This window comes from Cupressus sempervirens, chromosome 10 (assembly GCF_028749045.1).
Source record: "Cupressus sempervirens isolate cs-2001-9-10 chromosome 10, ASM2874904v1, whole genome shotgun sequence".
Classification (NCBI taxonomy): Eukaryota; Viridiplantae; Streptophyta; class Pinopsida; order Cupressales; family Cupressaceae; genus Cupressus; species Cupressus sempervirens.
The window spans coordinates 848,273,709-848,292,746 of NC_143127.1; the positions used below are offsets into that span (position 1 = coordinate 848,273,709).

The following is a 19,038-nucleotide window of genomic DNA, read 5'->3' on the forward strand; positions in this document are numbered from 1 at the left end:
ACAGGCACTAGGTGTGAACTTGCCTTCAAAGACATATTCCTAGCAGTATTTGCGTGAGTTTCTCGACTGTATTTTTCTATTACACACAAATATGAATAATACTATATTTATGATATTCATTTTTTGTGTTTCCTGACTGAAGATTGAATAATATTACACACAAATATAGATTAAAATATCTATATTCTGCTACCTCTATAATATTATTTTGTACTCTATATTCATTTTCTAATTTCTATATTTCCGGATTGTATAATTATTTTTACACAAATATGAATAGAGTATATTTTTTTAATTTTATATAAATTGGTTATTATAATTTTTAAATTATACTAATATAAATTTGATAAAAATATGAGTAAATAGTAAATCATTTTCTGATACTAATCGTAATAATGTATTACTATTACTATTTATTATTATTATTTTATTAAAATCTTAAATAAATAATACTAAATACTAAATACAAAATGAAATTTTATGAAGTTCATGAAATTAAAACTTTGCATATTGTATTATATATAGTTTACTATTTATTTAATACAACACTAAATATCATTAAATTATTAAATGCATTTAATCATTAAATCCTATCTATTTGTATTGCTTTAAAATTGTTGCAAACTATGTTTGATATCAAACTTATTTAATATTTGATTGTTCATTCTCATTCTTGCAGTGTCAATGACATACCTATAGAAATAGGATGATTGGTGGCAGAGGTAAGGGTCCTTTATGGAAACATGGGATCTCAGGGTTAATTGATGGACACATTGAATGTATCCATTGCCATAAGCATATGATTTCAGGCATAAGCTGATTGAAATACCATCTTGCGAAGATTCTAGGCAATGATATTACACCATGTGAAAAATGTTCGGAAGAGGTTACAAAAGAGGCTTTGACAAGCCTACAAAAATATGCACAAAGTAAGGCAGAAAAAAAGACAATATTCGAGGCCATGGCAGCCCCAATGGGGACTTCTAGTTATATAGGATTAGGAACAGGTGGAGAGGATGATTCTTCTATTCGGCCTCGGATATGAGGATCGGGAAGTATGAGTGGGTCTCTGGTGGACTTTTCGGTTCTACGTAATACTCTTGGTGCTCAACCCAGCTTGCTAGGCACTGCATGGAACAAAGAGATGCATGAGAAGACAAAGGTGGCAATTACAAGATTTTGGATGCGCAATGATATTCCCTTCAATGCTTTATGTAGTCTATATTGGGATCAAGTGGTAACTTCCATTTCTTTGTCTAGTAAGGGGTTCAAGCCCCCAACTCCCTATGAGGTGAGTGGGCTGTTGTTAAATGACGAAGTAAGAAATATTCATCAGCTTGTGGAAGAGGAAAGAAAAGTTCGGGAACAAAAAGGTTGCACTATTATATCTGATGGATGGATAGATGGCAGGAACATGACGTTCATCAACTTTATAGTTGCCACAGGGGGCCAGATGGTATTTCTAAAATCAATTGATGCCTCTAATCGAGTAAAAAATGCAGAAAATTTGTGTAACATGTTGGATGAGGTGGTAATAGAAATGGGAGTGGCTAATGTCATCCAGATTGTGACTGATAATGCAGCTGCATATGTGGCAGCCGGTAGACTTCTGATGGAGAGACATCCCACATTGTTTTGGAGCCCCTGTGTGCCCATTGTCTTAACTTGCTTCTTGAGGATCTAGGGAAATTGAGCTGGGTGGAGAAGCTGGTTGAAGATGGAAGGAATATTGTGAAGTTCATCTACAATCATACATGGGTCTTGAGTCTAATGAGAGAGTACACTAGTGGTAAGGATCTTGTACGAGCAGGGGTCACATGCTTTGCTACTAATTTTCTAAACTTGCAAAGCATATCTGAGACATTGATAGACCTCAGGCGCATGTTTCTTGATAAGAAATGGTTAGAAAGTCCTTATGCTAGGAAGCCTGAACCAGAGAAGATTGTGAGGATCGTGTTTGATGCTAGCTTTGAAAAGCTAATGGAGGAGACCTTCAAAGTAAGTTTCCAAGTCTTCATTGATGATTTAGTATTTAATTTTGAAATATTTTCATTGTCTAATTTTTGTATGTTTTATTATGTCCAAGTGTCAGAACCATTGGTGAAGGTTCTACAAATTGTGGATGGGGATAAAACCCCATGGGGCTTTTATGTGAGGCCATCGATAGGGCAAAAGAGGCCATTCAACACTTATATAGGTCAAATGAAACCAAATATAGACCCATATGGAACATCATTGATTGTAGGTAGAACCAGCAACTCCACCAACACATTCATGCAGCTGGCTACTTCTTGAACCCCAAGTATTATTTCTTCAACACTTTTAAAGAAAATGCAGAAGTTCAAATTGGCTTGGACACATGTATTCAAAGATTGGTTGCTGATATAGACCTCCGAGACCTCATACTTGATGAGTTGTAGAGCTACAAGAGGGAAGAGGGGCCATTGTTTTCTTCTCCTGATTGCAAACGTAGGAGATAGACCTTGCAGCTAGGTAAAAAAGAGCATGTGTTTAGTTCTATCATATCATTTATTTCACTCGTGAAGTTTATTAGAAGTTTTACCACATTATAAATGGTTTTTTTAATCCTTGTAGATTTGTGGTGGGAAGATTATGGTGCCCCAACGCCTAATCTTCAACGGCTTGCCATCCGAATTTTATTGCAGCCTTATAGTGCTACTAGCTGCTAGAGAAATTGGAGTACTTTTCAAAAATACACACAAAGAAACGTAATAGTTGACTCAAAAGTGCCTGAATGACTTGGTTTATGTGAAGTACAACCTTCTCTTGCACAAGAAGAAGGTGAAAGGGAAAGCTTCATATGAACCACTAGACTTGGATGACATTGATCCATAGTCAGCCAATTGGATTGCTCCTCTTGATGGTGAGGATGTGGATGTTGGTGAACCATTATTGACAGATGAGTAGCTAGCTGAGTTTGAGAGAGAAGCAGATGAGTGGGATGCAGATGTGGCAGTAGGTGAGGAGGAACATGAGCTTGGTCATCCATCAGAGGCTTCTGTTGAGTGTGAGGCACCTATTAGAGCACCTATTGAGGATGTTGCCACAACAACTATTTCAACACCACCCACCCAACAACAACGATCACTTTTGAGTTTTACTCAGACACAATTTATGATAGCTACTTTCAGTTTTCATTGATACCGAAACTTGAACTTAATATGTTTTCAGAAGTAGTAGTTTCATAGAGTTTGACTTCTATGTATCAAACTTATTTATATTTAGAATCTCAGATGTTGTACTTGTTTTGGTATACGATTCTAGTAGTATGTTAATCTACTAAGTTCCTCTTGCTATGAATTACTGTTTAACTTAAAACTTTGAATGATATATAGTGGATATCTCAAATTATTATATATTCTACAAATTTGGTGTATGTATGCATTTTAAAGAATATTTTATATTTTCAAATGTTCAATAAAAATTTCGATTTATTGTCAAATTTTTTGCCGAGTTTTTGCCGATTCTGAGTTTTTCAAAAATTTTGGGTCGGCCGAGATATTGCCGATATCAAGTTTTTAAACTATGGCCCAGAGAACCATACTGAAAGGCATCATTGTAAAATAGCAAAAGCTCTTCCCAATCCATTCTAAATTATCTTTATAAAATTCAACAGGCAGCCCATCCAGTCCTAGGGACTTGTCATTAGCCATAGCTTTGATGACCTCTTAAATCTCCTCCAATGAGATTCTTCTATTAAGCTTATCACTTTCAATTTCAGAAACCTTCTTAGGGATCATCTTCAAGCAATCTTTCAACTCTTTATGCTGATCTAGATCAACTTCAAAAGAAAACAATTCAGAAAAGAAATTGATAAAAGCCTCCTTAGTTACCTTTGGGTCATTTGTTTTGCCACCCTCCACCTTTTGTTTAGCCCTAATGATGTTAAAAAAAAAATCTAGATCCTATATCTCCCTTCCTTAACCAGTTCATTTTTTCCCGAATCCTTTGTCCTTGGATCTTATATCTTTGTAGAAAACCTAATTGATGCTTGATATAGACCAATTCATTTAGAAGCAATGAGTCATCCAGTTTATTCTGAAGCGTATATTCTGCTTCATTTAATTTGGTTTGAAGATCATGCTCTTCCTCATTTCTATCCTTAGCCACTTTTTTTCCAATAATTTGATATATTTTTTTCCAAGATTCCACTAATTGGCACCATTGCTTAACTGGACTTTGAGACTGATTACACATTTTTTACAAGAATATCACCATTCTAATAGCCTCTTTATTGTCAGGATCCTTGAGCAATGAAGTATTTAACTTAAATACTTAGCATCTATTACTCTCACTATTCCCAATTTCATCCTTATTTATTAGGATCCTTGCAGAAATAGGAGAGTGATCCGACATTGCAGCAGGTGAAACAGTTATTGGAGAGTGGCCCTCCTTAGATTGAAAGGAGAAAAAAGAAGATTCATAGTATACCCTGTCCAATCTGTAGTAGACTCTATTATGATCTCCTTGATTATTGCACTAGGTGAAACAAATGTCTTTGAAGTTCTCCCTATTATTTTCCAGAGGATATATCAAATTAAAACATCTTTTGAATTTTAACCAAAAGTATTGTTTATTACCTTTCCATGAGTGTTTCAATCCACCTTGTTTATCACAACTGGATTCCACCATATTAAAGTCTCCTGTAAAAATCCAATATGCTTTAGGCAACTTAGATGAGCACCAATCCCATAACTTAGCTCTTTCTCTGTAATCATTTGGGGCATATATATTACATACTCCAATTGTTTCCTTCTCATGTTTAAATATCACCCAAAGTTCTCTTTGACATGGTGAGCAGCCATGCTGCAAGATGGAATCAGCCTATCTGGGGCCAATCAAAATGGCCACTCCACCTTTGCCTTTCTCATGTTTAGAATGAAAGCCCTATGGCTTTGTCCCATAGAAATTTTCTCATACAAGATGCTTGAAAATTGACAACTTTAATTTCTTGCAGACATATGATGTCCTTGTCTTGAAACTTATTATACCATTTTCTAACAACATATTTCCTGTCTGACATTTCAAGTCCTCTAACATTCCAATTGTGAATATTGATCATCATGAGGGGGATTATTTAGAGGGAGGATTTGGAGCCTTAGAAAGTCTATTAAAACAATTCGAGATAGCATTCTTGCTACCAACACTACCAGAAATAGATCTCTTCTCATATGTCTTTTTTTTTTTTTAACATCAGTGAATTGACCCCCTGGGTCTGCATCTAAAGTCTTCTGAATCACAAGTGAGGGAATATTGACCTCCTTAGGTTTAACAAAAGTACTTCTAATGACCTGTGCCTCCTCATTAATGGATTTGATGGCAAGTTGTTGAGCATTCAATCTAGCAGGGATCTCACCAAGGCTATTCTCGGCAAAAACAACTAGAGAGGTCACAACAAGGGTCATGGGATGAACTTCACTAGAAAGATGTCCAACATGAATACTCGAGATCACCTCAAACTCTCTATCATATAGAGATTATCTAAAGAAACAAACCCACCACACTCCATTGAATCAGCCTTAGAAGAAATCTTCGAGGGCAGAGAGTGATTATAAATACAACTATCCAAATTTTCTTTCGGGGTAGGTGGTAAACCATCCTTAGCCGCGACCTCAACATTATTAACCATCTCTGGAATTGGTTCTTTAACACTATTAAAATTCACCTTAGCTTTATCAAAATGCACTTTAAGAGCCGAACAATTAATTTTTATATGTCTGTTAAGCTTACAATGAAAGCAAGCATGCAGATTACCTAACAGAGAGACTTCCCATGAGAAGTTTTCTCCTTCTAGGTCTAGTGAAATAATATCAGGAAAAACCACATCGGGTTCAAGGGCCACAAGAATATGAGCATTCAAATGGGGGAGAGTAACTCTAGATTCTTCAATCTGCAAAACAGAACCTAAACGACTCAAGATATGCAAAATAAAGGGTCAAAATTCAGCTTGGAGATTTTTAATTTTCACCCAATTCGGCATGGATCTTTTTTATAACTTTTTCAAAATTACCATTTGTTGACCATGCATATGCTCTAAATGAAGAATGACCAACATTCCAAAACCTTTATTATGATTTTTGTTAAATAACAAAAAGCCCTTTTTTAAGCATTCTGCAGAAACTAACATGTAAGCCAAATTTCTTTCCCCAAACTACATTCAACCATTCATCAAGAAATTTACGTGAAGGTAAAGCATTAACATCTAAGCAAACAAAGAAAATGACAATATTTCTTAACCGACTCTACTCTGCTGTGACTACTTTAACCATATCCTCATTGGGAGACAAGGTTAGGGTTTTCAAAATGTCAGAAAGATTCCTACCATATCCTCTCCAGGAGCGGCTTGTAGTGCCTCTCGTGTTTGCAGTCAGTACCTTGTTTATCTTGATTGGAAAAATATTGTACTCATGTTATTTTTACATTTGAGATGACCTGATGGTCAGATTTTATACTTTAATTTCAGTATCATAGATGTTAGATTGCTATGTTCTTCAGTTGATCATATTTGCATGATGATGCTATTATGAGATGACAATAGGTTTTATGATGATATCTGGTTATCCGATATTTGGACATATCTTTGATTTGGTTGTATGTGGATTTAATGTTATGTACTTCATTCTTGCTTAGTTATGCTTTATGCGAATGTGAGTGATATAAATGGATTATTTCGGTATAATTGAATAAATTGTTAAATTAGGTTATTTAATGCATTTATTGATTTGGCTATGTTATTATATGCAATTGCACTTGATCATGTGTTTTAGTGTGCAGGATTTATATCCCTAGCAGTGGCCCATGGAGTTAGTGATTCAGTCATTCATGTTTACCAATGTTGTCCCTGTATGGTTGATGTATGTTATTTAAGTGTTTAATTTAAACCTTCTGATGATTTGATAAATCCGGACTCATCTACATTATGTGACTAGACTTGTGAATGTATCTGTGCATTAGAGGTTCGCATTGTCGCGAAAGTTGTTAAGGAAATTTTTGTGATTTTGAGTTTCGGCTTTATTTTAATTGATTTTAATTTCTGGCAGCTTTGCCATAGATGAATTCCAATTACTTGTAATAGCTTGTTTTTGTTTGGGTTGATTCGGGATTTAATTAGGTTTCCTAGTTATTTACCCTAATTGATTATTCACTCGAAAAGTGAATAAGTATCCAAAGAGGAAATTAACTCCTGACTTCTCACTTTTGCAAATTACAAATTTGAGAGCTTTTTCCAAAATCCTCTTTTGGAGGATTGCGTTTTTGTTCGTTGTGAGAACTATGGGCGTGGGATCTTGACGAGATCGGTCTCATTGGATCCAGCTTAGGGAAACCTTGGTTTGCTGCCACTTTCGGCAGTGTCTACGGGATATTTATTTTATCCAGTTGTTTTTAGTTTTAGCCCTTTTGGCTGTTAGGTAGGGCTCTTCAGTTTTCGTGTTTCCATTTCTGGTAGCTGTTTGTTAGTAGGTTAAGAACTAGTGTTCCCCTTTCTCTTTGATTGCTAATTTTGCCCGATTGGTCAGGCATGAACGTTTATCTAGTTTTCGAGATGAGGTTTTGGGGTTTCGCACTATTATGCTGGCCGTTTTTGCATATGGTGTCCAAACTTGAGTTTTATTGGATTTTCGTGGCTTTTGTTCCCAAAGACCAAATGGGTTTTAACTTCAAAGTTTTTGAGTTTTTTACCTTGATTTGTGTACTGCCTAGTTTTCTCACGTTTTCTTGGCATGGTGTTGGTTGTGGACTTGGATTATCCATAGGATGTCAGTTAGGCCACTATTGCACTTTTATGTTGCATTGGGATGCTTGCCACATCCGTCCTCTCGAGCTTGTGTTCGGTTGAGTGTGATTTTGCTTGTGTTCTCATTCAGTTCTTGTGTTATGATCTTCATTATGGTGGTGCGCCACACACAAGCATGTGCGCGTGCATTTGTCGGGTGACTTGTGAGGCCTGATCTCTCGTTTGTATTTCAGTTGAGTTATGATCATTTGGGGGTTGGGTTAGGAATATGCATGCCTATGGGTACTCATCATTGGATGGGCATGGGTAGGGTAGGGTAGCACCACGCAAGGGGCTTCTATCTCATAGCTTGGTGTTTATTGTGCTAGAGGGTTGGCAAAAGAAGTTTTAATCAATCAATAACTAAATAAAATATTGGGTGGTAATAAAACTAAGATAATAAAATGATACATTGTGAGAGCCTTCTGTTGGGAAGTTGAGTCCGCACATTACCGAGCTTGGGCTATCCGATGCCAAGTGACTCTCCATGCAACGAGTCCCTACATAGTTACCCAATTGAGTCTCTAACTAGGACCTGAAGTACTTGCATTGTCTCATGATATTGGTTTCAGTCATCTTACTGTCTGGCGTGAGTGTTAACCATGGACGTTTTCTTTATGTGTGGTTGTGGTTGGTTCATTATCTCCATCAACACAGCGGGATTGGACCTACGGGTTTCACGTGGTTGGGAGGCATAGCTACCTATACCACTGCTGGGGACCGATGTACAAAGTCGGTCTATTGCTAGTGCGACTGATGCTTGATGTTCACTTGGTATTTCGGTTTATCTGAAGTATTTTTTTTGTGATTTATGCTTTCATTGGAATGCTTGGATATAATGTTTAGATGATGTTAGTTTATTTGATGCATTCCTATATTATGATGTTTAGCATATGATTAGATGATGTGATCTACTTAGTTGGAGTGTCTATTGCTTATTGATTTAGCAAGTTAGATTTCCTATTCTTATGATGTTATTACATTTTAGTATTGACTCATAAGACAGCTCTGACTATCTAGTTGGTAGTTTGGGATGTTATGTGTGGGGGATGGCTAGGGCTTTCAAGGTCTCATGATGCTATTATGGTTGGGAGGAACCCCACATGAGTTTTGTTATGTTCGTTCATTGCGATGTTGCTTTCAGTACTTTTCCTTTACTACTATGTTTCAGATGGTTAGATGCAATTTCCGTCTTGTAGTCATTGTGTTCAAGTGTCTAAGCCTCGATTTGTAGATCCGGTACTCCCCGATGTGGAGGAATTGTTTTTCCTATCTTCTCGTCTTGTGTTTTTCTTGTGTGTTGTTGTGAATCCTTGTGTGAGATTGTGATCTCTCTGGCGCGAGACTTGGCATTTCTTTGCGCACAAGCTTGCATTTCTTTGCGTGGCTCGTGGTACTTCCTTGCTCGAACCTCGGCATCAATGTAGTGGTTTTGGCTGTTGGGCTAGGCAGTTCTTCACGCGAATGGGTAGTTTCTCCTATGGCATATTGTACTTCCTCACGCGAAACTGTCTGTTGTGATTTCTCGTGCGAAAAACAGGGAGCATCTCCGCTATTTTCCGGAGAACGCAATTTGGTGTTTCGAGTACCCTTTGGGATTGATTGAATTACTAGGCTTCGATAGATGAGAGATTTTACGTTTTGTTGTTGTCCTTGGTTTTTGTCCTTCAGTTTGAGTGTCTCAGTTTGGTAGTGGTGTTTGGAGATTCGTTGGATGTCGGGATTGTTGATTGAGTCTTCCCTTGCAATTTTATTGATCCTCATATGTTGTTGTCATGTGCATCGACACATAAAAATAAAATATCTTGACTTTTATTTATCCTTGTTCCAAGGATCTCTGGACAGGGCATTACACGACTTCGCCACCATCTCTAGCATCTCGTCTATCTCCATAGGTTGTGGTTCTTCCCACTCCATTAGAACACTCTACAACTGTTTTCTTTTCAAGTTTATTCTCAAAACAAGCTGACACAGGACATATTGGAACTGAAATATCGGTAAGAATCGGTTTATAAGAAGGCTTCTTGCTCTTCTTCTCATGGCTTGTATTGCCAATGATATCTTCATCAAGACCTTTCTTTCCATCATTACCAAAATCTATGGTTTATCATTGCCCGAAGTGTTCTCCACCATTTTATCATCATTTACACACATTGTATCCTCACCTGGCAGTTCACTTGCCGCATCATCATCATTTCCATCCATCTGCTCTAGTTCACATGCGCAAGCCAATGAATGAGTAAAACAACCTAACCAAACTGGCATAGAGGAAAAACAAGACAACCTAATTACAAGGGCAAACAACACAAAAATAAGTTAAAAAGCAAGCCCACCGAATGACACGACAATCAATAACAAAAAGAGGGACAAAACACATCAATGACACGGAAGGCCACCGAGGCCAACCAGCAATGCTGCACGAACTTTGATGAGTTGGATCCGTATGAAGTTGCAAACCGCTTCTCTCTCCTTCATCAAAATATTTCTCTTCGAGTTTATTCCAATGCATGCATAATTGCCAACATTTCCTTATCATATATTGAATACAACCTTTTAGCACTAGTGAGTTTCCTACATTCATAAGCTATAGGGTGTTTATTTTGCATTAGAACTACCCCTAATCCTTCACCTGAAGCATCACATTCTAATACAAAAGACTGATTGAAATCAAGGAATGCAAGAACTAGACAAGAACTCATTACCTTCTTGAGTTTGTCAAATACCTATTGTGCTTCTTCAGTCCACCTGAATGCCCCCCTTTTGGTAAGATCTGTCAATGGTGATCCCAGTTGTGAAAATCCCTTAGCAAGTATCCTGTAGTAACTGCAAAGACCAAAGAAACCCCTTAGATCTGAAAGATTCAGTGGAGATGACCAATCCAAGATGGCTCTAATCTTCTCCTGATGAACCTACACACCTTTGGCACTGATCATGTGACCCAAATATAAAATTTATGTCAAACCAAATTCACATTTTAATGCTTTTGCATAGAGGGACTGTGATTCCATTATACTCAAATTCTCATCAATATGACTCAAATGTTCCTCCCAAGTCTTGTTATAAATTAGTATATCATCAAAGAAAACTAGCAAAAATTTCCTTACTTGTTTGTTAAAAATATGGTTCATGCAAGACTAAAATGTTGCTGGAGCATTTCTTAGTCCAAATGGCATGACTAAAAAATCCATAATGACCATTATGGCAACAGAAAGCAGTTTTATGAATATCTTGTTCTTGTAATTTTATCTGATCGTATCCGGATCTTAAATCAATTTTAGAAAAATATATAGCACCATGTAATTTATCAATCAGTTCATCAATGCAGGGAATCAGTTACCTATTTTTTATCATCTTTTTATTGAGAGCATAGTAATCTATACCAAAGAAACGTGAATCGGAATCGGATCGGAATCGGCAAGGTCGAATCGAATCGTGAATCGGCAATGAATCGGCAATGAATCGGCGATGAATTGGCAAATTTGAAAAAACCCGTTAAATTTAAAGATTTTAACAATTTAAAACTTATTTCATGCACCCTTTATTGAATATAACTTAAGCACACTATAACATCATCAAATAGAAGTTAAAACTTAACATACATAAACATGAAACATAAAATCCATCACATACGTAACTATGTTATCTAAGATTCTAAAATGTAAATTGTAGGCTAGCTGAAGTAAATAGAAATCAAATGATCATAATGATTTAAATCATAGAATGTATGTAAGATGATCCATAAGACATCAAATCATAAATTTATGTAAGAATCTAAGATGAAGATCCATGAAAGTTTGAAACTTTGAAACATATGTCTATCAATGATTCAGTATCAATATCTGTAAACAAAATATAAAAACAAGGCTCCAGCTCAAGCCTCAGGCTCATAGTCATCATCATCCTCAACATCATCCTCAAGCTCGGCTACAGCCTCAGCCTCAGCCTCTGAGTATCCAGTCTGCCTAGTAGCAAGGCGTCTAATGTAGGTCCTAGAGGACTGTCGAGCCATATCTCCCGCATATAAGATGGGCTCACGAATGTCGCTAGGGCCTGTGTCTGTGCGTGCACGTGTGCGTCTACCAATGCCTGAAGAACGTGCTCTAGCTGCCTCAGCCTCTATATCCACCTGGTCAATCCACGCACGGTCTTCCTCAGTGAAGACTGGATCTACAACCTCTGTGAGCCACTCTGATTCTGGATCAATCTCCTCCAGAATGATCGGAGAGGAGTCAGTGCCCAAAATCTGTCTGATCCTAAGACGGAGGTTGTAATGAACGAAGACAAGATCATTCAACCTCTGCACTATCAACCTGTTTCTCCTCTTCGAGTGGATGTGCTCGAACATGGACCAACTGCGCTCACATCCAGAAGCGCTGCTTGGCTGACTCAGAATACGAATGGCAATTTTTTGAAGTTTTGGGGTTGTGGCCCCAAACATTTGCCACCATCTATCTGAAATAAGGGAAAATAAAAATAATTAGTCTCATTTACAAATTACAAATTACAAGTTAACTCTAAAATTACATAATCAACTTTAAGTTTAGAATCTAGATTCATGAACATTGAATATATTATTTAATTTTTACCTGGCTGTATTGTTTCCCGAGCATCTATGGCTACCCTGCTAGAGAAAAGTGGCCCTTCTTTATTATTGAACTTATCAAGCTCAATAATTGCAGCACTGCTATCCTCATCAGTACTCAACCTCTGGATCACTGTATATAATCCGGTGAGAACCTCCTCATCCGCCTTGAAGTCAGGACGGAAACGAAATGCCGAATTCAAAAAGTAAGCTGCTGCATGGATGGGTCTGTGGAGCTGATTCTGCCATCTCCTATCAATGATGTCCCAAATAGGGGCATACTTCTCCTGCACTCCTGCATACTGAGCTTTAATGGCCTCCTTGGCCCTATCCATGCCCTCATATATGTAGCCCATAGAGGGCTTCTCCCCATCAGCAGTTCGTAGGAGAGATACAAGAGGCTCAGTGGCCTACATATAAAGTAAAACAAAAATTTGAGTCAAAACTTAAACATAGAATAATTCAATAATATAAGGTAAAACTAAATCATTAAACAATTAGCATAGTAAACTGTAAAATATTAAATGTTAAATTGCAATAAAATTACCTTAAGTATTTCTCTAGCAGGTTTCCAAAAACCATCATCATCAAATATGCAATCCACCACATCTATCCCTGCAGTGGTCGTAGCATAGGAAGATGAAATCCACTCCCGCCCAACAAACATGCTCCTCAAATCATCCCTTGATGTCAACAAGGACTGCAAGGTGATGAAATTCGAGGCAAACCTCGTGATCCCTGGACGAGCTAACTCTTTGTCTCCTGTGTACTTCCTCATTGTGCTAAGGACAAATGAATGATTATAAATAAACTTACATATGTTTTTTGCCCTTTCCACATATGACTTGACCCACTCAAGTTTGCCAATTTCCTCCAACATGAGGTCAAGGCAGTGTGCTGCACAAGGGGACCAAAATATGGTGGGGTGCCTCTCCATCAAAAGTTTGCCTACAACAATTTTAAGATAATTAGAAATTCAAATTTCAAACATGTTAGAACTTAGAACTTAGGAAACTTAGAAATTCTAAGTTAGAATTAGAAAAAGTTCAAAATTCAAATAAATTTATTTTCAAAACTTAAAAAGTTAAAAGTTTACCTGCAGCAACATAACTTGCTGCATTATCCGTCACCACTTGCACCACATGTTGTTCCCCCACCTCTGCTATAACTTCCTCAATAACCTCACATAAGTATGTGGCGTTTTTTACATGAGCAGAAGCATCAATGGATTTGAGGAACATGGTATATCCTACAAGTAACAAAACAACGAATTATAATTACTATTAGCAATCAACAAATCAAAATTTGAAATAGTCAATCACGATTCAAAATTATGTATGTAGGAAAGTAGAATGATCAATCACCTCCACAGGATACAAGAAAATTGAGGAGTGTTCTTTCCCTCCTATCTGTCCAACCATCAGTCATGATGGTGCAACCCTTTTCGATCCACTCCTTTCGGTTGTCCTCAAGCTCATGCCTCATATCCTCAACCATTTCCTCCAGGAGGTATCCACTCAACTCAGCCTCAGTTGGGGCTTTAAACCCCGGACCACAAATGGCAACTGCATCTATCATGTTCTGCCAATAAGGAGTCCTGTCACAAATAGATAATGATATTGATTAGAAATTTAGATGTCAAAAACTAAAATCATAAAACAAGTAGATATAATTAAAGTTTTACTTTTACTTTTAACTTTAACTTTGAAGATAACAAAGAAAAAAGAATCAATTACCTGGCTGCAATAAATGGAATGTTGCAAAAGTACCAGAATTTGCAAATCTCTTTTCTGGCAGCATCATGAATCTCCTTGTTCAAACCCATGCCCTCAAGCGTGGGTTGGGAGCCAGGAGTAGTGCGGGGCACAAAGTAACTATCCATTCTGCTTTTCCGCACTCTAGGCCGCAATAGGTTGGTGTTGGACTCTGTCTCAGTATGAGACCGACTACCACTAACACTCACATGAGCACTAGCACTAGGATGAAAAGGAGGCCTAGAAGAACCCTCCCCAACACAACCTACGGATGCGGAAGCTGATGCAGATGTAGATGCGGTTGCGGATGTGGGAGCACGGGAGCCAATACCTCTTAACCCTTCAAGTTGCATTTTCTTAGTCAACTTGTCTTGTTCAATTTTTTCTAATGCCACTAAACAAGAGCGTTTTGCCTCAGCGGTTTGTTGAGTGCAAACTGTGACATCATGGCCAGGTATGCCAGCAATGTGGTATTTCAATCTATAGATACCTCCCGAATTTATTTTTTCTTTGCAAAATATACATTTTGTTTGATATTTGGTTCTCCCAGGAAACTCTTCATTATATTTTCAGCATTTATCTTTTTTACCCATTGTGGAAATTGGAAAATGAAAGCAAAGGGCTGCTGCAATAAAAAAATTCATGTAAAAAATCAAAGTTTGCAACTAATAAACAAAAACTACAAAACAACAAACCCTAGTTTGCAATTTAGTAAAACTAAAAATAAAAAACATTCAAGATTTGCAAATGAACACTAAAAAAATTTAACAAAAAATGCATACTACACTAACATGCAAAAAAAAAACCAACACTTACCTCTTGCAAATGAGTTGAGGAGTGTTGATATTGACTCCTTAATGCTCCCAATGCAATTTATGGCCTCCCCAAATGGACTTCTGATCTCTTTGGTGCTCTTCCTTCTTGCCGGTTGGAAACCTATGGATTCTCTTTTCTCTTCTTCTCTCTCACTCTTCCTCTCTTCTACTCATACTAAGCAAATAGAAGGCTCTTTAGGGTTATAACAAAGAGGAAAGTCAACTTAGAAAGCAAATAAAACATGTGTTTTTTTTAAAAAATTGAACTTTCTATCCTTGCTGCCGCGGCCGATTTCTGGCGATACCCGATGGCGATTCTGGCGATTTTTTCCATGAATCGCCGATTTTGGCGATTCAGGCGATTCATGCGAAAAATCGCCACCAGCGATTTCCGATTCCAAAAAAATCGGGAGCCATGAATCTTATCGCGATTTCGGCGATTTCATGGCGATTTTTGGAACTATGATCTATACACGTGAAGTGTCCCATTTTATTTTTGACCAGCACTACTAAAGAAGCAAATGGACTTGAACTGGGCTTGATATGTCCCATATCCAACAACTCCTTAATGGCCTTTTCTATTTCATCTCTAAATGCCTTAGGATGTCTGTAAGGAGTAGTAATAACTGATTTTGCCCCTTCTTCCAACTCAATAGTATGTTCAAAACCTCTATCTGGCCGTACTCTTGGAGGTATGTCACTAAAAACCTCACTATGTGAATCTAAAATCTGCAACAAATCATCTTGATAATGTTTAGATTCAAAATTTGTTACCTTAGTGGAGATAAGGCATTATGCTGACCAAGCTATATCACCATGGTGGAAAATGGCATCCATTCTATTAGTAGATACAACCTGGGGACCTCCATTTGACATTCCTTTGAGAATCACCTTTTTCTCAGTAATTTTGAAAGAAAATTCCAATCTTTTGAAACTATGTGAATATTTATCCAAAGTTATCAACCATTGATGCCCAACATAACATTAGAGTTAGCCAAATAAACCACATAAAAAATCATCTGTTAGTGTATAATTACCAAGAGTAATACTTAATTAAGGAACCTTGTGCGTGTTTACTAAAGTAGTACCACTTGCTACTCGGACACCAAAAGCTTCATGTTTCACTATAGGTAAGCCACGTTTGTTAAGAGCAGTATCAATGGAATTATGTGTAGAGCTACCATCTATCATAACAATGATTAGTTGCCCCTATAAAATCCCTCTTACTTTGAAGATATTAAAATGCAGAGTTCCTGTCATTGTTGCTATTTTACCCTTCCCTAGTGGATTTTCCTAAGTTTGTCCTGCAATTTTCAGATTTTGTTCCTGATTTGGATCTATGTTTTCCTCATCTTAACTATCTGATACTACGTCAATGTAGTGAATTTTCCCTTTTCCCAAACATCTATGACATGGTGCCCAAGCGTCTTTACAATTGAAACACAATTTTTTTCTGAATTCATCACACTCTTCCTTTTCTAATTTGTTTCTAGGTGGTGTGTTGTTTGGAAAGGGTTTTTTATCAAAATCTGGCTTAGAGAGTGGCCCTTTGTTAAATATCTTTCCTTTATAAGGGGGTTCTAGTTCTTTAGCCCTTTTCATGGCTTACTGCAAGAAAGGAGGATTTAAGGACTTAACCCACCCCTTGATAGCATCAGATAATCCATCTATAAATATGACTGTTTTCTGCCTCTTGGTGATTTCTGTTAATAATACTACTAATTTTTCAAATTAAAAAATATATTGTTCCACTGTACCTATTTGTCTAAGTAGAGTCAAATCTTTGAGATGGAGTTCAAGATCTTTGGAATCAAACCTGTCAATAAGCCTTTCTATGAAAACAACATAAGTGTTAATCTGATTATGACCCAATGTAAGTTGTGCATGATGCCACCATTCATGGGCAACTGCCTCTAAATGTAATGTTGCATATTTGATGGCTTTATCCTCCATCATTGTATTTAATTGTAGGTACGTGTCAAGTTTTTGTACCCAAGCTTTGGCAGTAGTTTTACTTGACCCATTAAAATATGGAATGGACATTTCACCAATCTTCCTTTGTAATTCATTATTATACCCCCTTTGCCCCTTATTCTTATGTTCCATCCTGACATCCATATATTCTCTAAAAGTCATTGATGCCTTGAATTCATCACCTGCTTGTATCCAATCTTGATATACCTCTTCTTGGCGTTCCCTAATGGTAGGTTCACTTTCAGGCTATGGATTTCTAGGAGTGAAGGTTGGCATGAAGGGTCTTGTTGAAGTTGAACTTTATGATTGTCCATTTACAAATCGGTTCTCCTATTCACCTATTTCCCTTACATTATTCTGATTTTGATTCCTATTATTGTTCATGAATTGTCCATCAAATTTTCCATATGGTTTACATTATTTTGCATATCTTGTTGGCTGCTGAGTTATGTAGTTATGAGATCCCTACTATCATCTATGTCTCCCATATTGTTTTCAAAAAATATTTCTTCGTCTGACTCAATATGACCATCTTCAATGTTGACGGGTATAGAGGTACTATATGATTCTAACAATCTATTTTGTATGACTTTGGTATTACAGAAATTTTAATATTCCCTTTTGGCATATGTGTGTTTGTACCCACAGGCTGGCAGGATAGAAGGCTCTGATACCATTGTAAAATTCCAAGTAATTTGTAGAAGGAAATAATTTGACCTTTGTTGTTCAGAAAATAATTTTATAATTGATTTCATTCAAAATATCATTCCTTTATATATCAATCTCAAACTAGTTTATTGACAGACAATTTCTTTCCAAATTTCTGCAACTATACAGAGAATGCAAAATGCAGAAATATTCCTTAATCTACTGGAAATTTGATTTCTTCATTAAACCATTACAAAGTTTGAGAGATTTTACACCTGTTTAGGGATATCGATATTACTCATCCCAACTGTATCTTGCTGCTAACCAAGAGTCTTTTGTGGAAAGAAATTGGTTCGAATCACCTTGTATTCTAAGTTTGATTAATTTTGTGTAGCCCTCAATTGTATTTCTACAGCCTATATGCAGACATGATGATATTAGTGTCTTCCCAAACCATTCATTGTCCTACAATATTTGTAAATACTATCCACAGGGATACCAATCTCGTCTCTTCCATCTTGCCGTATAAGACAGGATATAGACTCTTTCACACTGATTTAAATGCAAAAATGATTTTCTTATTTGGCTCCTCCACTTCCATGCACTTGGATTGACTTATGATTCTCGACGAACTCTGTTGCACAAGAGACGAATTATCCCACGTGGAATATTGCTTCAGTTTTCTAAGAGTTATGGTCACTGTATGAAATATTGTATGTTATATCCCTTGAAGCCAGGATCAATTCCTTTTCCAACTTTCGATCATCAAACTCCTTCCAAATAATATTTTCCAGCATTGTCATCTGTCAGCCTTATTGCAATTGATGAATCGCAATTCCTTCTATGCACAGATGTAATGCTTGGATGACAATATGTTCGAGTATAATTCAATCCACTAGGTTAGAAGGTTGTGCTTTGACGAAAGGAATGGTTTTTTTCAAACATATTTACTTATGTATTTCAGACTATTACTTCCAATCATGCTTCTTTCCCAAGTCCGAAGCCTCTATTTAATTTGGAGAAGTTGAGTAATGTTCTTGTGGAACTACCAAAACTGTCCTTTGTTTATATTATTACTCATTCTATTAATTAATTTATATTATTTTAAAATTTAAAACTAATATAAAATAATCAATATATTATATATGCTTTTATTAATCTTTATTCATAAAGTCCTGGAGGGACATTACACATTGTGGTTATTACTCTTTGGAGTTTACCAAAGTCCTGTGAGCATTTTATCGAGACTCTCAACATCAGATCTTTTGGTGGTGATCTGAAGTTCATTGCTCTCTGTACACTTCTGCTTTAGCAAGATCGGTGGAAACAATAGTTTAGTAGCAGCTCCACCTCCACCTCTACAAAGCAAGCCTTTGTTGCTAAATCCTTTCAAAAGGCTAAAGGCAAGTCTCAACAGTCTTCTTAGCAGAAGTCCTCTACTCCAGCTTTGAAAGGCTCTCGGAAGAAGAA

At 36.8% G+C, this 19,038-nt stretch overlaps 3 protein-coding genes across 5 annotated transcripts in view; 1 reads left to right on the forward strand and 2 right to left on the reverse strand.

The window, feature by feature from the left end:
• The window catches only part of LOC149536665 (calcium and calcium/calmodulin-dependent serine/threonine-protein kinase-like), a 232,273-nt gene that overhangs the window by 27,278 nt on the left and 185,957 nt on the right, over window positions 1-19,038 (forward strand). The window lies entirely within an intron of this gene.
• The window catches only part of LOC149536666 (uncharacterized), a 128,371-nt gene that overhangs the window by 23,750 nt on the left and 85,583 nt on the right, over window positions 1-19,038 (reverse strand). The window lies entirely within an intron of this gene.
• LOC149536667 (uncharacterized) lies at window positions 11,471-18,458 on the reverse strand. The gene is made up of 7 exons (XM_089807063.1): window positions 14,948-18,458; window positions 14,114-14,756; window positions 13,742-13,974; window positions 13,474-13,626; window positions 12,925-13,325; window positions 12,382-12,787; window positions 11,471-12,247 (listed from the first exon to the last, which is right to left on the reverse strand). The coding sequence occupies exons 2-7, from the start codon at window positions 14,482-14,484 to the stop codon at window positions 11,667-11,669; spliced, it is 2,145 nt and encodes a 714-aa protein (XP_089663189.1). The 5' UTR covers window positions 14,485-14,756; window positions 14,948-18,458; the 3' UTR covers window positions 11,471-11,666.

Excerpts from the sequence above, each read along its gene's own strand:
- LOC149536667 (XM_089807063.1), bottom strand. The coding sequence starts at position 14,484 with ATGCAACTTGAAGGGTTAAGAGGTATTGGCTCCCGTGCTCCCACATCC. Across the intron at positions 13,975-14,113 it reads ATTCCATTTATTGCAGCCAG|GACTCCTTATTGGCAGAACA; the intron begins GTAATTGATTCT and ends TATTTGTGACAG. Across the intron at positions 13,627-13,741 it reads TTTTCTTGTATCCTGTGGAG|GATATACCATGTTCCTCAAA; the intron begins GTGATTGATCAT and ends TGTTACTTGTAG.